General features: G+C 52.3%; 1 protein-coding gene across 1 annotated transcript; it reads right to left on the bottom strand.

Moving 5' to 3' along the window:
- Positions 1–5: 5 nt before the first annotated feature.
- On the bottom strand, positions 6–22,402 carry DRC7 (dynein regulatory complex subunit 7; the record flags this gene model as incomplete). The annotated part of the gene is made up of 22 exons (XM_084270060.1): positions 6–592; positions 3,970–4,103; positions 4,230–4,369; positions 4,831–5,013; positions 5,700–5,801; positions 6,906–7,016; positions 8,592–8,795; positions 9,631–9,857; positions 11,221–11,349; positions 12,166–12,294; positions 12,779–12,854; positions 13,743–13,871; positions 14,584–14,802; positions 15,125–15,280; positions 15,618–15,812; positions 16,955–17,080; positions 17,903–18,086; positions 18,512–18,669; positions 19,451–19,667; positions 21,164–21,224; positions 22,218–22,290; positions 22,379–22,402. 22 exons carry the CDS (start codon positions 22,400–22,402, stop codon positions 6–8), a joined length of 3,564 nt encoding a protein of 1,187 aa, XP_084126186.1.
- Between the last annotated feature and the right edge of the window lie 130 nt (positions 22,403–22,532).

A 22,532-nucleotide genomic window follows, 5' to 3' on the forward strand; every position in this document is an offset into this window, starting at 1 on the left:
CAGCCTCACGGGGCGACACCCGGGGAGACGCTTAGAGCGCCGGAGGTGGCGGGGACCCGCCAAGCCCCCCGCCCGTACCGGCACCTGCCGCCCCCCGCCCGGCGGCACCGCCTGCCACCCGGCCCCTTAGAACAAACCTCGGCCGCGCCGCGCCTCAGCCAATCGCCGCTGCCGCTGCGCAGCAGTCGCTGGGCTTCCGCGGGCCGCTCGCCCAATAGGAGCTGAGGGAGGGGCGGTTGCCCCCAACGACCGCAGAGCAACCAGCCACTCGCCACGCAGCTTCTTGAAGGAGCCTTTGGAGCGCGGCCGGTGAGATGGGCGGTGCGCTGGGCCTGCTCCCGCCCCGCTCCGGGGTGTGGCTGCGGCGGCCTCGTGGCTTGGAGCTCTTTCCCCGGCGGTTGTGCTCCCGGGCTGTGACTGCCCTGTCCCCACGAGGCGATTCCAGCTCCCCGGGGCTCCGCTGGCTCTTGCTGCCCTCGGCAGGCCGGGCCCGGCGGGGCCTCGGGGTGTTTTCTCCCGGAGCCGTGCGGGGCGCTGCCCCCCGCCCGGCCGTGGCGGAGGCTCCGGCCCTGCGCCTGAAGCCAGTCACTCCCTCAAGAGAGGCAATCGTTCGGATTAGCCCTTCATAATATGTATTAGCTGGGGATGGGGTGTTGGCAGCTTCTGTGTCCCTAGTGCCTGTTAAAGGATTCTTTAATTAATTGGTTTTAAGCTAACAGTGACGAGTTGGGAGCCACGGTGTGCCTTGCTCTGGTTCTCTTTCTCTTTGGAGACCTCAGGGTTCCTTTTCTCCTGGTTTCCTGAGGTGCCCTGTCACAGTACGCTTCCCCCGCTGCTGCCTGGCTTTTTCCCATGAATCTGGAATCATTGATGCCATTGGTGATGGTCGTGAAGTATAAAGGGTTGATTGTGTATATATATAATCCTTTAGGCATAAACAGTTGACCAAATCTGGGACCAAGACTGGATCCAGCTGCACCTTGGCTCCTGTCTGAGAAGGAGTTTGGAAAGCAAGAGGGTCCTTTCTGAACCTCATGACTCAACAGGAGGGTCTCCCTGACAGATTCATCCGTCCCTGTTCCCTATGCACTAACTAACCAAGATTACCTTACCATCACTGTCACGTTCATTATCAAACACCCTTTGTTTTATATCAATAAAGATACTGTTGCCTCTCTCTTGAGAGTGAAGTGCATCCCTCTTATCTATCCCATCTGTGACATCCCCTTCAGCAGTTCACAGTCCTTGTGCTTTGGGAATTGTTTTGGCTACTTCCTGCAATTCCCAGAGCTACTTCTTGGTAGGGTGGCCTTATCTGAAATCCTTTCTAACTCTGAGTGAGTGGCTAGGTCACAGCATTAGGCAAGCATTGATGGAGGGGGTTGTGGAGCTGTCGGTGTGTTGGGTGTGAGATGGGTTGCTGCTCTTGGAACAACACAATGTGCTGTCTCAAAACAGCTCAGAACTCCAAAGCTGAGAGCTGGGAGGGCCGGGCAGACCTGGGGGTTTCCAAACACTCTTGCTGTGTCCCATGGGAGATGCTGTATTCTCTGCTCTCCATTTCTGAGGATGAAATGGAGTGCATCCTTCAAGCAACACCTCAGTGGATGGCTTTCTGTAAGGGCAATTCGGTGTATTTCCATGTCCTAGGGTATTCAGACAAGGCACACCAGCTCAACGGTGGCTTTTGTTTTTAATGTTGTGTTCACCTCTGTTGCAGTTTTGTGTAGGTGTGCTGCTGAGATGGCTTTTGCAAGCAGCAGTTACAGCTCTCTGTCAGCTCTAGACTGTAAACATCGGCCAATCCAAGGCCAAAGTGGCTGCTGACCAGGGCTGAGCCAGTCGGTGATGGTCACAGCGCCTCTGGGAATCACATACAGGAGAAAAAACCTGCAGCCAGAGGCACTTTGCCATCAGAGCGGGGAGTGAGATGTAATAAGCTGCACAGACACCAAGGCCAGGCCTGAAGGAGGGGAGGGTGGGAAGAATGAGGCACTCCAGCTGCCAGACAGAGAGATTCCCCTGCAGCCCGTGGAGAAGACCATAGTGGAGCGGGTGTCCCCTCACAGCCCAAGGATGAGGATGGGGAGCAGAGACCATCTACAGCCTGTGAAGAGATTGATCCACACCTCAGCAGGTTTGCAGGGGGACTTGTGACTCTGTGGGGAACCAGGCTGGGGGAGTCTGGGCCTGAACATCAGCACCTGGGGAAGGGAGTCCTGCTGAGAGGCCTGTGGTGAGGAGATGACTCCCCCACAGAGAGGACTCACACTGCAGAAGTTCGTGGAGAGGACTGTCTCCCTTGGGTGGGACCCCACTGTGCTGCAGGGGAGGGGTGTGTGTGTGTGGAATGCTCCCACTCCCCCCAGCTAAGAAGAAAAACAACTTGGGTGGACTGCAAACTCCTATTCCCTGCCCCTCCCTGTGCTGTGATGGGGGGGATGAAGGGAGCGAATTTATGATTAAAGTCAAGTGTGTGAAGAAAGGAGGGGTGAGTGGGCAGTAGAAGTGTTAAGATCTGGAGGAGGAAAGCAGTTTGTGAGGAGCTGCTGGAACCCCACTCCCCATTCCCTGCACCTCCCCACGCCATGTTGGGCGGGGGAAGAAGGGAGTAAAATCAGGATGGGGTGTAAATTTGCTAAGAAGGGGAGGAGTGGGGTAAGGTGCTTTAAGATCTGGCCACTTCTCATTCTTATCTTGGCTCCGGTTCACTGGGTGGATTAGTTGAGTAGTAATAAATCACTTTGCTTTATTCTGTGCTGAGTCTGTTTTGCCCATTGCACTAACTGGAAAGTGATCCCTCTGTCCTTATCTACAGTCCTAAGCCGCCCTATATATATTTTCTCCCCTTTTCAGCTGAAATGGGGAGTGAGCAAGGGGCTTGGTGGGCATTCGGCCTCTAGCCAGGGCCAAACCACCACAGTCCTCCTAAAACGTAGAAGAAACAATGCAGTAGAAAATGACTGTTGCAATAATATAGGCAGGGGGTGGGTGGGGGTGTTTCTCTATAAAAGCCCTATTACTCTTAAAATAGCTACTGTAAAACAAGACATTTCATCTGCTTCAGTTTGTGCTGTATTTCAGGTGTGATTTCAAATGTTATCACAGCAAAATACGCTTCTGCCTTCCTCCAGCTGTGATCAGCCTTCATTGAAGGTGATCATTAGAGGCTGTTCCTTGAAATATGTAACTGTTGAGAGCTGAGGCAGAACCACCACAGGTGCCCACACACCCATCATACCAGAGGCGACATCAGAAGATGTTTCCTAATAGGTTCAGGGACTTCATAGAAACAAACACCATTACCTGGTGTGCTCATACCAACTTCCCACTGTGGACCTTGGGGAATGATTATTAATGATAATACTTGATATCTATAATTTCCTGGGCTTGGGAGGCTTCCTGGATTTCTCCTGACTTTTGACCCTGTCTGCCAGTGGTGTGAATGGTGAGCGGAGACATTTGAGTTGAAATCTAAAGATGTTGAACTTTGTCAGTTTGAGTATCAGCCTTTGCTGGGTTCTGTGATTAATAGAGCTCTCTAAATGAGGTGAAAGAAGTTTTATATTTGTTGCGAACTCCTCACTTGCTTGTGCTACTTACACAGCTAAATTAAGGATTTGGTTTTAAATTATTCTTATGTTGGAAAAGAACCAGTATTTCCAAATAATCCCGCTCCTGATGTAAGCAGGTTTGGGGAAGAAAAGCCCTACAATAGTGTGCCACTTCTGAAGCAGACTTCAGAGCTAAGCTCTCCTTCAGACTTCAGTCTCAACCAGGATGGAATTGTGTGAGAAGGTAATTTGCCTTCCTACAGCCTCTGGCTGGAATTGCAGATGGGCCTTAAAACAAAAGAGGAACAAAGACAGTGGAATGCTATGAGTTTTTTAACATCTGACAATAATGGAATGTTTACTGCAGAAGCATAAGAAAATCTGTCTTACATTTGTTTCCCAGGCTGCTTCTCACAGCCTTCAGTGCTGGTTTCCAGCGTGTGGCATGAGGGGATGACTCCGTCACGACTGAGGTGCTCAGCAAGGCGAGGATGGTTGCGCAGCTTCTCTTGAAGAGTGAAGTACTTCTGTGGTGCCACCTGCTTTTCCCTGGAACAAGGGGAAACAGAGGAGAACTGCAGCCAAACGGGGAGCAGAGCATTTCATGGAACTGCTTCAGTGCTGCATTCTGGGGAGGGACTTGCAACCCCCCCCGGGCGCTGGCATTCCCAGTACCTGTTGAGCCTCCACTCCGTAGTGCGGATGCGGAACATGCTTTCAGAGCAGCGGGCAAGGAAGGCTGCCTCCTCCTCTGCGCTGAGCTCCTGCCGGTGTTCCCCAAACCACTGGTTCTTCTTCTGCAGCTCCTCCACTTCCTGTTGGGGGCAAAGAGAGAGGAGCAGGAGGAGCAAAGGCACATGCAAGCGTAACCCAAGAGTTCAGAGAGGTGAAAGAAACCCCAAATCAGAGCTGGCTCATTTTCATGGGAGGCTCTAAGTATGAGATGAGAATCATTCTATGATTCTATGAGATGAGAATCATTCTATGATTCTATGATTCTCTGTGAAAACCTGAATGTGCTGCCTCACTGAGGTCAAGCAGTGCTGGAGAAGCCATTCAGCTCTGGCTGACAGGGACTACGGTTCACCCTGAAGCCATTTTGTTCTTTGAGCTCACACGCTAAGAGGAAAAAAAGGCAAACCCCAAATCCACATGTGTTTCTATGGCTGTCAAAGGTAATCAAAGGAGCTTTGTCTCTTGTCTGCTGCCCAGTGAGAGGTGTGTTACAGAGGAGGCTGGAGTAACACGAGTGTCCTGCCACAAAGCTGTGAATTACCTTTTCAAAGCGAGCCTGGATGATCTTGGCTTTATTAATGAGACGCTGCTTAAAATCGCTCAGGCACTCATCCCTGACTCGCAGGGCCTGCTCCTTGGTCATTTCCCCTCTGTAGCCAGTTCGAATTAGAACAGGTTCCAGGTAATCCAGATCCCGTTCCTTTTTCCCTGGCAGCTCCTTCTCCTGGAGGGGAAATGACAGAGACATGGTCCCATTTACCTGTTTCCCCCAACACCCTGTGATAAGGCAAAGCGAAAGCAAAGGACAAAACTCCTCGGGGAGGGAAAGATGTTTGATCCCAGCTACTGTTTTGCATGTGTTTGCATCCCAGCTCTTCCCCAAGGTGACTTCTGCAGTTTCTTTTCTGTCATCCTTTTTAATATTTCTGCCTGTTTCCATGACTGTAGAGCCATCTCTCACACCAATGTGTTACCCACTGAGGGGCAAGAGGGGCTCTGCCAAATGCATTTACATTAGGAATGGATTATCCTGCCTGGTGCCAGCTTGCAGGGTCTTTGCCCCTCTTTGTGTTTGGCACAAAACTGATTATCACCCCGTATAACCTTCCCATTCAGGAAAGCTCAGTCTATGAGACATTCAAGATCTTGGTGATCTGAAGAATAATTACTTGCAATGTCTCAAATTTTTTTCTGTGATGGGATTGTAATTGTTTTTTCCCCAGAAAGTAAGAAAATCATAGTGTGATGGTGTTAGGTGTTTACAGGAAGTCAACTGAGGCTGTGCCAACTCAGACCTGCTAAGTACTTGGCCCTTTGTGTTTTAATAAGGCTTTTTGGAGAGAATTCCTCCATCAGGAAAACCTCACTGTGTGCATGGAACAAACCCCAGGATTAATGAAGTCTCCCTACCCTGGCTTCACGCTGCTGTCTCCTCCTTTCCACGTCATACAGTGAAACTGACAGTTTCACAGTGGCTTCTTCATTCTTGCGGATCTTCAAAATATTTAACACCTTCCCAAAAATCAGAAGAAAGAGCCCTCAGCTTTCCCACAGAATGGCAGGACTTCCACACACCTGACCTGCCAGCACTGCAGGTGCTGCATAGAACTGCAGTGTAAAGTTAAATGTACAAAATCTATACAAATGCATTTGTATCCTGCTGATAGCCAAGCCAATAATGGTCTTATTTTTTCACTGCTGCTTTGTATGAAGTTCTTGAACACAATTACTGATATTATCTGTAAAGAAAGCTCTTCCAGAGTCATATTCTTGCTGTTGGTTTTGAAATGGCACTGACAGCTTTGGCTTATTTGTCTTACTGGGTTGTACTGCAGAAGCAATGTATTTTGTCTGGTAATACAGCAAGACTGAGAAATTTGGCAAGGTATTCATGAGGTCACATGAATACCTTGCCAAATGTGGTCAACTTCACATTTCTGTTTCAAAAAAAAAAAAGGACTTATGCAATCTTAATTATTCCTAGTATTCTGTACTAATATAACTGAGCATTGCCTTTCCAGCTCCTTTGGGGGCTCTTCTTCCTCACAAAAACATTAAACAATAGAACAATCTGAATAGCTTTGTCTCCACCTGCGAGAATGATTATAGTCATTGTGAGCCAACTACAAACTTCTGAGAAGATGGATGTGGTACACCGGTCACAGCCTGATTAGCAGTACCTGCAACACACTTTATAAAGTATTTCCCTACAGCTGCTCCAATGAAAAGCAGCTTCAGCATTCTGGGCAAGGCTTCTGGCAGTGCCTAGCAAGGAGGTACCACACTGCACCCAACAGCCCTTCTCCTGGGGATCATTCCCAGGCAGTAGGCAGGTACATTTCCAGGTTGTGGGGTGAAACCCTCTGCCTTCATTCCAGAGAATGAAGAGTAAGAGCAGGAGCTGGAAAGTGCATGATTCTCCATAAATATACTAATGCCACATCTTTGCTGGCCAATGGCTGGATCACAGGCTTGCTAATTCAGCAGGGAGTCCAGCTTTGTGATCTCAGCTGTATTTTCATCACAGTTTCTGCTGATGATGCTTTGGCAAACAGTCAGCTGAAACCATTTCCATGCCTGACCCCCTCTGACAGCAACGGGGAATCTCCCTGTTACCTCTGCTTCAGCCTGCCGGACTTGTTCCTTCACCTGCTTCTCCTTCTGTGTCAGCTCCTTCAGCAATTTGTACAGGTGGAGCAGGTTCTTCTCTGTCTTGGGGGACCCAGCCTGGAAGCAGACAAGCCAGTGACAGACAGTGACACTCCCCCCACCAAGCATGGGAGCAGGTGCTCTGCTGACAGGACCTGGCCTGGTTCTGCTGCAGTCAATGCAGTGACACCATTCCCATCATCAAAACCTCTACCCCTGGGCAACAATTCATTAGACCTTAGTTGGATTTTGAAGCCAGGGGCAGTGTGAGCCAGACTTGCACTTGGCTGACGCTGCTGTTAGATGGTCAGCAGCAGTTTTGCAGAGTTAGAGATGAAAGGATGACACTCCAGCAACTGCCTTCTGTGTACTGTCCCCAGTGGGGAACAGCACCTTTAAATAAACCTGCCTAACATTAAAACATCCTGTGCTTGCTCTTTCACTTTCCTCAGTGTAGTTGTGTGGAACTGCTGCAGAATCTACTGGCAGCTCCTGCTCCTCCCATCAGTGATGTCAGCAGTGATACACACAGCCTCCCTACAGGAGAGAATCGGGCTTAATGACAGCACTCCACTTGTTTTTGGAGTAGCACACAGATTCACAGAATCACAAGGTTGGAAAAGACCTTTAAGATCATCAAGTCCAACCATTCCTATCCTAAGCTAAACCATATCCCTAAGTACCTCATCTACCCTTGTTTTAAACACATCCAGGGAAAGTGACTTAGCCCCCTCCCTGGGCAGCCTGTTCCACAGCCCCACAACTCTTTCAGGAAAGAACTTTTCCCTCACATCTGCTCTGACCCTGCCCTGGCACAGCTTGAGGCCATTTCCCTTGTCCCATCTCCTGTCCCCTGGCTGAAGAGACCATTGCCCACCTCTCTGCACCCTCCTGGCAGGTAGTTGTAGGTAGGGATAAGGTCTCCCCTCAGCTTCCTCTTCTCCAGGCTGAACACACCCAGCTCCCTCAGCTGCTCCTCAGAGGATTTGCCCTCCAGCCCCTTCCCCAGCCTGGTTGCCCTTCTCTGGACTTGTTCAAGGACCTCAATGTCCTTCTGATGGTGAGGAGCCCAGAACTGGACACAGAGTATCCTTATTTAAGGTTATCTATCTGTCAGCAACGCATTAAGCACCACCCTGTGTCTGCAGGGTAAAATGTGGGAGATTTAAGCAGCGATGTGACCTGGGAAGTCCATAGCATAACTGGTGCTAGAACTCTGGATTCTGGCTTCTGCTTCTGCTCCCTGGCTGTGTTCTCTCCTTCAAGAGAGAACAGCAGAGGAAATACCAGCTTCCCCACCACAGCCCCACAGGACTGAGCCCAACAGCTGCTGAACCAGCACCCTGCAAGTTCCCAGTGGCTGTGTCTTCCCTGGGGATGCGTGATCAGGGGCAGATGCCCTCAGGCCTGGCTAAAGCCAGCCAGCAGCCACACTACGCTGCGCCCCATGTGCTACCCCGTCGCTCCCAGCATGGCCCTGCATTGCCAGGAGCACTCCTGTTGTCAGTTGGAGGCTGCCTCTGAGGGAGGGATGCAGGTGGAGTGAGGGACAAGGAATAGGTCATGCTTGTAGTTCTTCCTCTGACATTTCACCTTCCCTTTGTGTCTTGTGATCTAGAAAAACTTCAATGCAGAAGTCATTTTTCTCCATACCTGGTATGTGATACACATTTCTGGGGTCATGACCATTGTATTGCTCCCTGCTGCTTTGAAGAAATCCTTCGTTGAGGCAGTAATATAGTTATCCTTGAAGTGGTATGTCAGGGAGATCATCTCCTCTGCCACCCGAAAGATCCGCTCTGCTACATCTTCATCAGCAGGCTTTGCCAGGTTTCTGTGGAAACACTCCCTGATTTGCTAATGAGGGGTGAAAAGAAAGAAGGAAGCAAGTCAGACAACATGGAAAAGATTTGGAGCTATTTGGGTAAAAGCTGAACATTTTGCCTGGATAATGATGGCATCTCCTGGCCCATGGTCCTACTGTTCTTTCCTGTGCCTGACAGAAAACCACAAAAGTGCTTAAGGCAATCCAGAAGTCTCCTATTCATGGAGCTGAGTATGCTCTCCACATTCAGAGTTAGCTTGGGGTGCATCCCTGCCAGAGGGAGCTGCAGGAAGCAAGGTATTTGGGAGCACAACAGAGTCTTCCATATTTCCCACCACAGGGAAGGAAGGAGGAGCACATGGGTGCTGGCCCCAAGGCAAGCTGCTGCTTGGCATTGTCTGGGCAGGTGAAGCGTTGGAGCTGTACTGCCAGATGTGGGATTTCCTCCCTCCTCTGTTCTCCACATCAGACCTGACTAGAGGAAGAGGGAAATTACCTGCCTGTAACAAACCAGAGTGGTGGGACACTCCATCAGGAACATCAAATGCTATCAGTTTGGGGTCAGATCACAAAATCATTGGATTAGCTTTGAGTCTTGTGAAAATTTAATTCCCAAATCACAGTTCAGCTTTTTTTCTTTCCTCTGACACACATTTCCCAAGTCTGAGATTCCCAGTTTCTTTCTACTGCAGCCTTCTGTCAGACAAGCAGTTGTGTGGCACAGCCCTGAACAAGGCCTGGACACCCCACCTGGAGTTTTGCCTTGACTGGGCCTGCTGAACACAAACCTAAACCCCTAGGCAGCATGTTTTGCATAGTATAAATATCCCAGGGACAGGTATCTGTCTGTTCCTGCTCTGGCCATACCACTATAGGCCGGGTGCTGGCCGCAGTGTTGGTGCCAGCCAAGCGTATTTCCTTTCCTCTCTTGCCAAGCTGCGTGTGCCGGGTGTGCAGGAAGTCATCCCGCCCCACGAAGTACTCTGTCATCTCCTCAGCATCTTCAACCAGCTTCTGGAGGCCATCGACTCGTGTCTCATGGTAAAACTCCACTGTATGTCCAGTCTCTGGTTCCAGTGACGTGTAAGTGTGAGCTGAGGGCAGGAGAGAAACTCTGTATGTTTTTAGAGTTAGTAACCAGAATCACACGATGTTGGGGGTTGGGAATGACCTCAAAAGATCATCTAGTCCACCCCCCTGCCAGAGCAGGATCCCCTAGATTAGGTCACACAGGAACATGTCCAGGTGGGTTGGAATGTCTCCAGAGAAGGAGACTCCCCAGCCTCTCTGGGCAGCCTGGCCCAGGGCTCCAGCAACCTCACAGGGAAACAGTTTTCCCTTATGTTCCCATGGAATCCCCTGTGCTCCAGCTGCACCTGCTGCCCCTTGTCCTGTCACTGCCATGCCTGAGAGAAGCCTGGCTCTGTCCTCCTGACCTTCAGCCTTTATATATTTATAGACATTGATGAGGTCACCCCTCAGTCTCCTCTTCTCCAGGCTAAAGAGGCCCAGCTTCCTCAGCCTGTCCTCATGAGGAAGGAGTTCCACTCCATCATCTCTGTAGCCCTGTGCTGGGCTGTTCCAAGGAGTTCTATCTCCTTCTTGAGCTGAGGGGCCCAGAACTGGACACAACATTCCAGGTGTGGTCTCACCAGGGCAGAGCAGAGGAGGAGAAGGACCTCTCTTGACCTCCTAACCACCCTCCTTCTAATACACCCCAGAATGCCGTTGGCCGCCTTAGCCACGAGGGCACATTGCTGGTCATGGTCATCCTGCTGCCCCTGAGGACCCCCAGGTGCCTTTCCCCTGTGCTGCTCTCCACCAGCTCTGTCCCCACCCTGTACTGGGACCAGGGGTTGTTCTTCCCCGGGTGTAGGACTCTGCACCTGCCTTGCTGTATCGTGCACAGAGCAGAAGCGTGCCCGCAGGAAGGCTCATTTTCTGCAGCAGCCAATAAACCACATGCAGGGGACATTCCCTCCTCAGAGCTGCATGCCAACATGCCACAGGCTAAGGACTGTAGGGCAGTTTGCATGGCCTCTGCCTTCTTTACACAGTAAGGCAGCAGGTAGCAGAGCTTGGACCCTGCTTTTCCTGCACCAGGAACAGGCATGAAATGCTGGTTCAGCAACAGGACTTCCTCTCCCCCAGCTGCACAACACTGACAGACCAAATACAATCCCAAAACCTCTACTAGGAAAAGTAACTTCTGTCACCCTACACACGTGGGGACAGGTATTTGTTTCTCTTCTGTTACGCTGCGGTGGGGGGAAACAGTATCCAGGACTAGCAGCCAACAACCCAATTCTCTACTCCTCACTGGAGAGCCTATTATTTATCTAAGCGATTCACCCCAGAGGTCTGCAGCCCCCCCCAACCTTGGGCTTCTTCCACTGCTAGAAGGGATTCACATGAAGTCCCATCAGCTGCAGGGGCTGCCTGGGTGAGCTGGAATACCTTTAAGACCAAGGCGATGTCCTGGGCTGAAGTACTCTGTGGTCAGCTGAGTTTGTTTATTCACTTCTCTCACAGCTAACTTGTCTTCTCGGTTTTCAAACCACTCCCTCACCTCCACCACTTCAGTACCTGGTGGGAGACAAACTGTTTCACAACCTCACGCTACTCTGCTGGAGGTGGCAAGATCTGATGAGCCCTCAGTGTCCGTGCAAGCACGCTGTGTTTCTCACACAGCCACAGCCACACCGTGCAGCCACTGACACCAGCCCTGCACACAGGGACATTTGCTAAGTGAATCCTGATCTGTGTTTGAGTAGATGGATTATAACTTAAGAATATTTATTACTCTATCAACCAGAACTGAAGTAATCAGCTCAGGGGGAGAAGGTGGGACAGTGGATAGCTACCATTAGGTGGGAGAAATTCCACCCCAAATACTCAGTAAGAGTTAGGAGTCAAGGGAAATGAGATAGGGTATGACACCATCCAGGGGGACTGAGGACAGGACACTCCATGTCCAGTGGGACCAGCTGTTGAAGAATAATGCTTTGGAATACAGAAATACCCCCAGTCTGTAGCTTCCCTGCTCCTGTCACAACGGTGGGAGCAGTGGCATTACTGGATCAGTTCAAAGCAGCCTTTTGTTACCCTGAAGGCTGAAAGTGTCACTTGACCCACAACACTGAACAGCCTCACTGTTGGGTTGGCAAAATGGATTCAAACTCTCACAGGAACCCCCAGCAGTGCTGGGAAATTCTAGGGCTCGAGAAACCACGAGTGTGCTGAAGTGTGTGAAGATGTGGGAGGTAAGTCGCCTGAAAATGTGAGGGGAGGATGAGAAAGCACCAGAGAGCCTGGCAGGAAGAGGACTGCTCCCCCTTCCCATCAGCACCCCCCAGGCTGCGCTCGCTCAGTGCACCAGGAGCGCTCCTTCACCCTTCTTACGGTCTAAGCCCGCGTAGACAGTGAGGCGTTTCACCAGCCCGTTTCCATTCAGGTACGGTGCCCATTTCTCCAGTTTTGCCTTCTTGTACAGGACCACCTTCCTCCCCTGGGGACAGCGGGTCTCAAACTCTGCAGTGGGCAAGAGAGAGGTCAGAAAAACCCACTCCCCTATACTCACCCCCAGGAAAAAAGAATTCAGGAGGGAGCAGACCATGGACTAGAGGAAAACAGGCGTTCATCGCTGCGTTCAGCCACTAGTGAAGGTGTCCAGTCCCAGCCTCCTGTGCCTGAATGTTACAATGAGCCTTTTCCCCCCCAGAACAGGTATTTGGCAATGCAGGGGCATCTGCTGGTGTGCAGTGGTAGCAGAAAGTCCATCCCAGGCAAAATCCCTCAGCAAGCAAGAAAACACTGCGTGCCCATGTGTCTGCAGGAGGGGCTCCCACCCAGGACCAGCCAGGGCACTGGAGGCAGCATTCAAACCAACAATCGCTGCCTTCACTGCCCTACCTTGTCCATCCTCAAAGGGAGAACTCAAGTGAGACACAGAGATCTCCCAAACCAGCTGCAAGGTTAGCTGGGGGCAAGCAAAAGGCAAAGGCAGAATGCATACCTTTGGGTGATATCTGAATCCGAGCTACCCACGATGACGGCATGTCAAAACTCATGTGTCTCTCCTCCTTTTCCTCCTGAAAGGAGAAGCAGAAAGCAGCAGAGATTGGCATTTTTGGCAGCTTCTCTTACTCTAGTGGGAGGCATTTTGATTCTAGAGAACGTGGTGCAGCAATCAGAGGGCAGCTTGTGCTGAGGCTGTGCTGCTCCTGGGGAATGCAGGGGCATGGCTGTGAGAGCCATGTTGGTCACACACAGCCTGAGGGACAAGGCAAGCAGCACACTGCTGGTCAGCTGGCAGAAGAGCTTTCCTGCATCCCCATGCTCCCACTAGCTTCAGCTTAATGAAATGATCATCTCCTGGCAAACACTCATGCTGGACAAGGGGATGAATGTGACAACCACCATCCAAACTAACAACCAGCTTATTTTACATAGGTCATGGAAGACACTTTGTCCCCTGGTTATGGGCACAGGCTGAGAAGTGTAGATAACAGGAGGGAACATATTGTACAGGCATTCCTCTGTCCTGCTGCACTGGTGCAATGCTTACTGTATGCTGTGCTCTCCCACCAGCATGACACACCACTCCTTCCTTCCAGTATACAACATTTTTTGGTCCATCCGTTATTTCTACATTTGGTTGGTTGGCAGCTCCACCCAGCAGCCAGGTGAGCAGGCTGCTGACTAGCAGAGAAAGAGCATCTAGTCGAATGCAATCTGGATTTTATTTTTTAAGGCCACACTGGAAGCCTACAGAGATCCTCAGCCACTCAGGACACCAGAAGTACCACTTGTGGTCCTGCTCCAAAAAGCATACATTCAAGACTGAGAAGGAATCTAAAGTGCCAATCAAAACCTAGCCAGAGCAATAGCGCTCTGGCCTGGAGAGGGCAGCAGGGCTCCAACACACCAGTTCGATGTAACATCCCCGCTGCACAAAACCCCTCCTCTGGGTCACTCACCGTCTCATCCGTGACCCTGTCAGAGAACTCCTTTTCCTCCTCATCATCTGAGGGCAGCTGGAGAGGCTTGTTGCTCTCTGAAAGCATCATTTCCCAGCGGATCACGTCACCCAAGTCAAAGATGAGATCCTAAGCAATACAGGAGGAGCCCATTTAACTGCAGGGCAGTCTCAAGGGCGTGACACTGAGCTGAACACTGCTCCTGCATATCTGTGCTGCGCTGGACCTGGTGGGGTGTCAGAGAGCTGAAGGATACTAGACAGACCCTGGATGTCTGTGAAGTGGGCTCCTCAGACTCTTGGCTGGCTGGTGGGACCCCAGAGACCCTGTGCCTCGAAAGCTGCAGATCCCTTTTCTCAGGGTGCTCGTGCCATGGAGAGGAAGCTGCTAGAAATGCCCCTTCCTCCTTTCCCGGGGCATGCATGGCCATGGGGTCATCCACAGGGGCCTAAAGCTGCTCTAAGGCAGAGCCTAGTCTCCCAGGCTTTATGTGAGCTGGGGATTGCTGAGCTGAGAGGAGAGCCTAACAAAGACCTTTCCTGCCTTGAGTCATGCCTGACAGGCTCAAAACATTCTCTGCCTAAAAAGCTGTCATTTGACAGGATGCATGTCCAGCCAGCCTTAGAAGTGGCATCACAGGGGTTTAAGAGATGTGATCTCTATCTGCCAGCTCAGGGTCTGGGATGTCCTGGGGTTGGTTGTTCCAGAGTCTATGTACAGAGCAACATGACCAGACCCAACACAGGGAATGGTTACATGGAAACTGGGATCACCACTGATCTTGGACTTCCTCAGGCCTCAACTGTCCCACCCAGGCACAGGGTACTTAAGGGCTTGTTACCTTGCAACCGTTCCTGCACTCCTGCATGTTCACCCAGTAGTTCCTGTGGTTCCAGACGCTCTCGATCCCAAGGAAGTGCTCATCCATGGTGCTGTGGCTGCGTCCCGTGAAGGGGTTGATGAAGAAGGTCTCAGGAACCTCCCTCTTTCCAGATAGAACCAAAACCCATGCATGCACCCTTAAGCCACGCAACGGGTCACGCTCAGGCTTTCCCTCTTCCTGCAGCGCAAAGGACAGAGCAGGAGTTATTACCATTAATTCCTAATTTACTCCAACCCAATGGTGAGCATATTCTCTCCTCTGCCCACTCCTAGAGATCTCTAGGCCCTCAATGCTCTTCAGAAGAGTGAGATAGGACATACCCAGTAGGTATTTTGGGCTAGTACACACTGTGTTCCCAGAGGCCCAGTGCTCATGGCCATGATCAGGGCTGCACCATACTTCCTGACAGAGGCAATGAGCTCCTTTCTTTGGTCAGCCATTACCTGTGTCTCAGCTCTTACTCCTGGAGTTTACAGTGAAGGGGATCCTGCTGACTCACCAGGACCTCCTCCTCTTCTCTTTCCTTGTTCTTTTGAGCAGCTTCAGTTTCTGCCTTCTTCTTGGCCTCCTGCTGAAGCTCAAACTTGCTCTGCAGATCTAGCGTGGGCTTAACTCTGTATTCTCTGGACCTCTTCTTCAACCCCTCTTTTGGTATCTGCTTCTGCAAAAGCAGAGTACTGCTGTGAAACCCAGCAGAGACCAAGAGAAGGGAGAAAACATGCATGGCTTACAGGTACCTCCCAGTATCCAACTCTTGGCACCTTGCAGAACTGGACATGGTGGGCAGCAATTCAGTGAAGCCAAAGAGTTCTCCTAAGGAACTGTGGAAAATCACTCAAAAAATCCCTGTGTCGAGGCTCCTGCTTGGGACAGTCTGAACCCCAGTGTGAACCTGAAGCTGTTCCCTCTAGCTCAGCTCTGGAACTCACTGGAAATGAACAGGCTGAGCATATGTGCTGGCCTGCCCCCTGCCCACTCCCTGCAGCTCTTACCTCCTGCGGCTTCCTGAGCAGTGGGCACAGCTCCAGAGTCTCGTCCAGGGTGCACATCTGGCGGGTGGCATACCCGTGCACACAGTAGGCATCGTACCCAGCCCCCAGCAGCATGGAGCACAGCAGCACACTGAAGTCAAAGCAGTTCCCTCGCTGGGCTTTCAGGATGGTGGTTGGGGAATAGAGTGAAGTCGGCTTGAAAGAGAGAGGTGCCTGGTCACAATGCGAAGCTCAAACATGCACCAGGCAGACAGCAGGAGAAAGAGAGGGCATTGTCCACACACCTGAGCTCTGCACCCGTAGGGAATGTTATACACGATGCCTGTGTAAGCCCCAGACCCCAAATGTCTCCTCCAACATGATCAGAGGAGATCCTGACCCCAAATCTGATGACAGATTTAACCACAGTGAGAGATGGGCAGGACAAGCTCTGAAAATCTAACGCCAGGCAGAAGTGGAGCAGGGTTTGTCTCCTTCTCTAGCTGCTCTGTCTGCAGCATTTCAGAGCAAAAGGCCAATAAGCTAAATGAACATATTCCCTCTGGCCCTCACCGCTGAGCAAGCAAAGGGATCAATACACACAGAGTGCATTTAGAGAGGTTCTACATTCTACCCCCAGACCTCATGCGTCAACTCAGGTGATCAAGATAGTCTCTGTCTGCTGAATGGAGACACATTCTCTGTGGCTGCAAAGTGCCCAAGTTCCTCTTGAGGTCCTGGGACACCCTTGGCCATCACGGTGCTGGTGTACATTGGGGCACTGCAGCGCATCAGCTGTCCTTGCTAGCAGCAGTATGCTCCCTTTGCCTAAGCTGATTCACACCAGCCAAGATCCTGCCCCAATTCTGGCATAATCCCTTCTTGCCCATCTAGAACTCTCCCTTCAGCCACCCAAAATAGGGACAAAAATGTCTGAAATCCCTAAGAACAGGCCACTGGGTTCAACCATCATCCCCTGGGCTTTACATGCCCCGTTGTCCCAAGGCGTCTTGGTCTTTGGAGGGGAAGCCTGTCAGCCTGTGCAGTCCACAGCAGACCACCTGGTCATCCAGGGGGGCTGAGAGCAGGCACAGGCTCAGGCTTGTAGAAGTGGGGCTTAGTTGTGGGAGAGGTACAACACTGGGCAAGTACTGGGATTGTGGGTCCAAACGGCACATGGGGCCTGGGAAAATTGGGGTGTGTGGGGGTGAGTGTGTGTCTGAGTCATGAGGAGATGATAGAGGGGTCAGAGACCTTTGTCATCACAGCCACTGGGGTTTCCAGCGTGTCCCGCTGAGAGGCTCTCGCCTCACCTCTGTCCCAGGGCTGTTTCTGATGGGACTGAGCCCCTTTCTTACCGGGTTTACAGGGGACTTGAGGGGCTCCATGGTGAGGTAATCAGAGACAAAGCTGGCACAGCCATCCCAGTGGTACAGCTCTGGGTAAGGCAGCAGGGTCGGCCTCAGTGTTGTGCTCACGAACTTCTGTAGGGCAACAGGAAGACGTTGGTTAGCCAAGAAGAAGCCATCCTCAGACCACCCTATGTTCCAGTTTACATTAGGGAGTTCCCCAGAGCATATGAACAGCGTCAACAACCCTCCTCACCTGCTCCAAGGTGGAAATTGCGTGGGGTTGAGAGGCTGCATCTCTGTCCCTACAACTTGAAGCTCAGCGCAGACACATTACAGATGCAAGTCAGTTCTCTCAGCACTCAAGACAGACAAACAGCTACTGCCCTTTGCAGCTTTTAAGTCCTCCAGCACTTTTTGCTCTGTATGTCAACAATATAATGAATATTGGGGAAAGCTGCTCTAAAGTGGCAGTTCTAGATGCCTGGGGAAGCACCGGATCTAGAACTAGACAAGAGTTGTGCGGCTTGGGCCCAGTCCTAGACATGACCACACCACAAAATCCCACATTTACTTCCTCCCTGTAACTTCTGCAAAGTTCAGAATAAGACCTAACTTCTGCATCCAGACTCGGTATCTGTGACTGAGCCAGAGCCTTACCTGCTTTACTTTTTTTTCATTTTCCTTTATGTTTCTGTGGTCTTTGACGTTTCCTAAGCATCCCACTGCAGGGCTGCAGGCTGCCTGCAGCCTACATGGCACCACTACCACATGCATGGTACAACACATTTGTGTATTTGGACAGCTGGGGGGTGCGTTTCCAGGGTGCTGTGTGCCTGCTCCAGGTGCTGTGGACACAGCAAGTGGGTTCCCCTTCCCTTTGTCCTTCCCCAGCCCTCGGCAGTAGGCAAGCTGAGTGCCCCCTGTGCTGTGGCCCAGCCCCACACCACCCTGTACCTCCACGCCACACTCGTTGACTGGGTGCAGGAGAAGCGGCTTGCGGTCAGGGCAGAGGTGAGTGTACTGCTGGAGGAAATGGTCAGCTATGTGCAGCAGCCTTTTCTCCTTCAGAGAGTTTGTCTTGTACGAGGACGGTAACTGGGATGTGTCAATGGGGCTCCAGTCAAAATCACTTCCAAGGCTGGGGGAGGAAGCAAGAAACAGGTAATAAGCTGGGAGCACTTCAGGAAAATGACCTGCTATCAGAACATGGTAGGAACTCCCCATTTCACAGGGAAAACCAGGGGTTCATACCCAAGGACATGGTTTTGACACAACCAAGCTTCTCTGGAGTGGTAACAAGCTGACAAATACCCAGAGGCTTGGGGGAGCTTTATACAGTGTCATGATACTGCAATGAACGAATGAATGCAGGATGAAGTGAGCTCCCCTGCTGTGCTGATTCGTGCCCAATCTGGCACAAACACACCAGGCACATGAAACTCACTCGCCCTCCTCCCTGCACAAGAGCACCACACATGCCATCCACACATGCGCTTTCTCCATGTAGACTCCAAAGGGACCATCTCTGCCCATCCCAGTAACTGTCAGACAGACATGACTTACCATACATCACTTGGGGCACAGGCTTGCTCCACGGATACCTTCGTCTCCAAGGACAAGTCCTGGAGGTCACCACTTATCTCCAAAGCCTTCAGCTCTTCTTCTGTCTGCTCCTCTTCCTCCTTCTCCTCCAGGACCTCCATTCTGCCTCCTCCTGAGCACTACAGAAATGGACACAACCAGGGTGGATTCAGGGGTGGGACCTAGATACACAGCAACACAAAAACTCATGCTCTGGGCGAGGTGATTGGCACAGCTGATGCAGCAGGGCTCCCATTTCTCTGACAGTACCGGACGAGCACTGGGTTGGAGTTGGGCTGGGCTTGGGGAATTAGTGGCTGCGTGTTCCTGCACAGCCCAGGCACAGGGAGATGGCAGAGCCCGGCTGGGTAGGCTCAGCACGTCCCCATACTGATGCTCAGGTAACGGTGAGCCCCTTTCCCGTGCCCTTGTGACTGTCATGTCCTCTGCCCTGGCTGGGATGCTGCCGGCTGGAAAGCAGCTCCGGAAACCCACCAGGCACCCGCCCCGGCCCCTGCCAGACCCTGCGGGATGCGCTAGGCCGGGCCTGGCCGGTTGCTCGGGGCCTTGAAGGGCGGGGACGTTGTGCCGCAGCCGCCAAGGACTGGGGGCTGCCTGTGCTATCTGTTTGCGTCTCGGGGAGGCTGGGGGCCGCTCCTTCCCTGCTCCCTGAGGTCAGGCCGACCTGTGATGCGCAGGCGGCACGCAGGAGGCAGAGACCTTGCAGCGGGCTGGGAGGGGCGGCGGGATGGGGGGTGTCCCTGGGCCCCGAGCGGCTCCCGGCCTCCGCACCGCCCTGGCAGCCTCCCAGCCCCGCCGCCCCTTCGGCCCCGCCGCTCTCAAGGGCAGCAGGGCTGCCGCTGCTGCTCGTCCTCCCTCCGGCCCGCCTCCGCCTCCACCTCCTCACCGCCACCTCCTCACCGCGGCTGCCTGGGCCGCGCTCCATGTAACGGCCACAACGGCGGCGTGGGCCTTCGCCGGGGCTTCCTCCGGCCTACCCCGGGCTCGTCCCGCCTCGGGCAGGCCACAGGCCACCCCAGGCCCCGGGGAGCCCCCGGAGGCTCCACAGGTGCCCGTCCCACACCTCTGGGCTGCTTCCAGCCCCGCCCCGCCGGCGCTGGCCTGGGCACCTCCCCGCCTGAAAGGGAGGGAAGGGCACCCTGGCCTGAAGCACCCAGGAAGAACCCCAAAAAGGAGAGATGTGTGCAGGCTCTGCCCCCGGTGCCCCCGGGGAGATGGTGCGGTTCTGGCAGCAGCCACCCTGTCCAGATTGTTGGGGGCTAAACAAGGGAGCAGCAGCCAAACCCTGCCCTGAACCCTGATGGGTTTGGCACCAATCCCGCAGAGCCCAAAGGCTGCTCTCCAACTCACCAGTTTCACTCTCTTAAAAAGCACACAGAGACACAAGCCCCCCTCCCCTCCATCCCTCACCCTTTCCCTTTGTTGCTTTCTAAGCCCCCAGGCTGCACCGCCTGGGCATCTCCAAGCCAGCCCGTGCAAGCTTCTGTCCTGGTTAATTGCTTTGTGCAATGGAAAGCAGAGATTCTCACCCACAAGCTGGCAGCTGGCCTTTTTTTTTTTTCCAGTTTTTTAATTAGTAGTTCATTGGTTTGCAAGCTGAGTCAGGCACTAGACACTTTTGTTTTCTGGTTTTCATTGCGCTTAGGAAAAAAAAAAACCTGAATGGTTGTTTGCAGTTGCTGCTATGTTACAGTGACTGTAGCAGCTGAAGCTCTAGGGATACAAACTGTAGTGAATATACATATCAGAATCACACAATCACAAGGTTGGAAAAGACCTTTAAGACCATCAAGTCCAACCATTCCCATCCTAAGCTAAACCACGTCCCTGAGAACCTCATCTACACTTGTTTTAAACACATCCAGGGATGGTGACTCAGCCCCTCCCTGGGCAGCCTGTTCCACAGCCCCACAACTCTTTCAGGAAAGAACTTTTCCCTCACATCTGCTCTGACTCTGCCCTGGCACAGCTTGAGGCCATTTCCCCTTGTTCCATCTCCTGTCCCCTGGCTGAAGAAACCATTGCCCACCTCTCTGCACCCTCCTGTCAGGTCAGTGTAGGTGGTGATAAGGTCTCCCTTCAGCTTCTTCTTCTCCAGGCTGAACACCCCCAGCTCCCTCAGCCACTCCTCAGAGGATTTGCCCTCCAGCCCCTTCCCCAGCCTGGTTGCCCTTCTCTGGACTCATTCAAGAAGTGTTTCTTTGCGTGATTACTGCCATTTGCAGCTGGTTACTGTTTCCAAAACTGTGGTAGGACCAAGCCCTCACCCGTCCATCCCTCACCAGTACTTTCTGCCTGATCTTAGATGTCAGAAGTCATTGGAAAAGCAGCAAATGTACGTTGTGGTTGTGAAATCATGTGCATTGGGTACACTCGGTTATCTGGCCTTCACTTGTGCTGCTGTTGTATCTGTTGTTATTACTGCGTCAAAAGCAGGTACCACAAAATCAGTTGGATGCACAAACCCCCAGATTTGGGGGGATTTTGCAGGTATTTCCCCTGTTTGGGATCCCATCAGGACCTGGAATTGACTCGGCGTTCCCTGGTCATTGGCTAATTGGATGGGTGCTGGAGGCTGGACTTTTGCCAAGTCCTTTCCCCCGCGGGCGCTACCGCTGAACGAGCTCTTGTGCAATCGCACAGGCAGCGTGTTTGCGTGGGGGAGCAGGATAAGCTGCCAGAGGGACGTACAGACGAGGGACGTACAGACGGACGGGTGGTAATATAAGGCTCACGCGCGGCACACCAGAGCGACTTGGGACAGCGGTGGGTGGAGGAGCGGAGAGTGTCCTGACGATGGTAAGTGGGATCAGAACAAGGTGAGAGCTTGGGGATGTTGGCATCTCAGGACTGCTGCAATGGGCATGGCACAGAGCGGGAATAAACCCTCCTTGTCCAGAGGTCAGGTCATGGCAGCTGCTGGGGGTCAGGCAGAGGGGGCATGCGATACGCTGCCAGAGCAGAGCGGGTTCTGGAAGCAGCTTTGCCCCGCTCTTGGTGCAGAGCAGAGGGGAGGCAAAGCATCACACAGCAGCAGCCTGGCTGACTCATATCCATGTCTCTGATAAGGAGACTCCGGTGTCCAGGGCTCATCCAGCACTGTGCCATTAATTTCTCTAAAGAAATGCATTATCTGTACTAGCGGGGGAGACGGGCTTCATCTGTGGTTTCATGTCATTAATTTGAGTTGTGTTCAAGGCTTTGGGGTGGGTTTTTTATCCTGTTGTCTCCTTGTTATGGAGATGGGTTACTGGAAAGGCAAGGAGTGTTTGCAAATCCCAACTCTTCAAAAGAGCTGCAGTGGGAAGAGGGAAACTCCTTTCCCCTTTAGGGATCCTGGACTGACACCTCAGCAGTGCAGTCTTTTCTTAATGAAATGTGGCTTTATCAGTGTTGGCATATCCCTGCTGGTCCAAGGTCTGGTTTCTCCCACCCTCTCTTTCTGGAACAGCTACCTCAATTCAGGACAGTATTTGACCGAGGCTGAGTTGAGGGGGGGCGGGCATTGTTGATCTGTCCCTTTGGGATAGGAAATTACTTTGTGCCATTGAACCTAGAGTCTTTTTGAAAAAATTCAGTACAGAAATGATCACAGCCATGCTTGAGGGCTGGCTCTTTCTGAATGGCTGCAAACATCTCCAGCAAGCACACTAAACACCTGCGTTACCCAGAGCCCGCTTGTTTTCACAGGAGAGGACCGTGAGATGTCTGATGCTGGTCTCTGCCTTCTGCCTGGCTGGCTGCAAAGGCAACAAGAGTGAGTCTTCCTGTACATTGTCTCTGCTGGGTCACAGATCAAAGTATGGAAAGGAGAGGTCAACCCCTCACCTGATCTGTGTCCGGGTTCCTCATTCAGGGCACTGCTAAAGGCTGCAAAGGGAGGACAACAGAGGAGGGCTTGGGATGGGCTGGGGGCAGGAGCTGGGAAAACAGATGGAAATCTCAGGCTCTCCACCCCAGCCACATCTGGTGTATAACTGGT

This window comes from Gallinula chloropus (genome assembly GCF_964237585.1).
Source record: "Gallinula chloropus genome assembly, chromosome: 13".
Taxonomy (NCBI): domain Eukaryota; kingdom Metazoa; phylum Chordata; class Aves; order Gruiformes; family Rallidae; genus Gallinula; species Gallinula chloropus.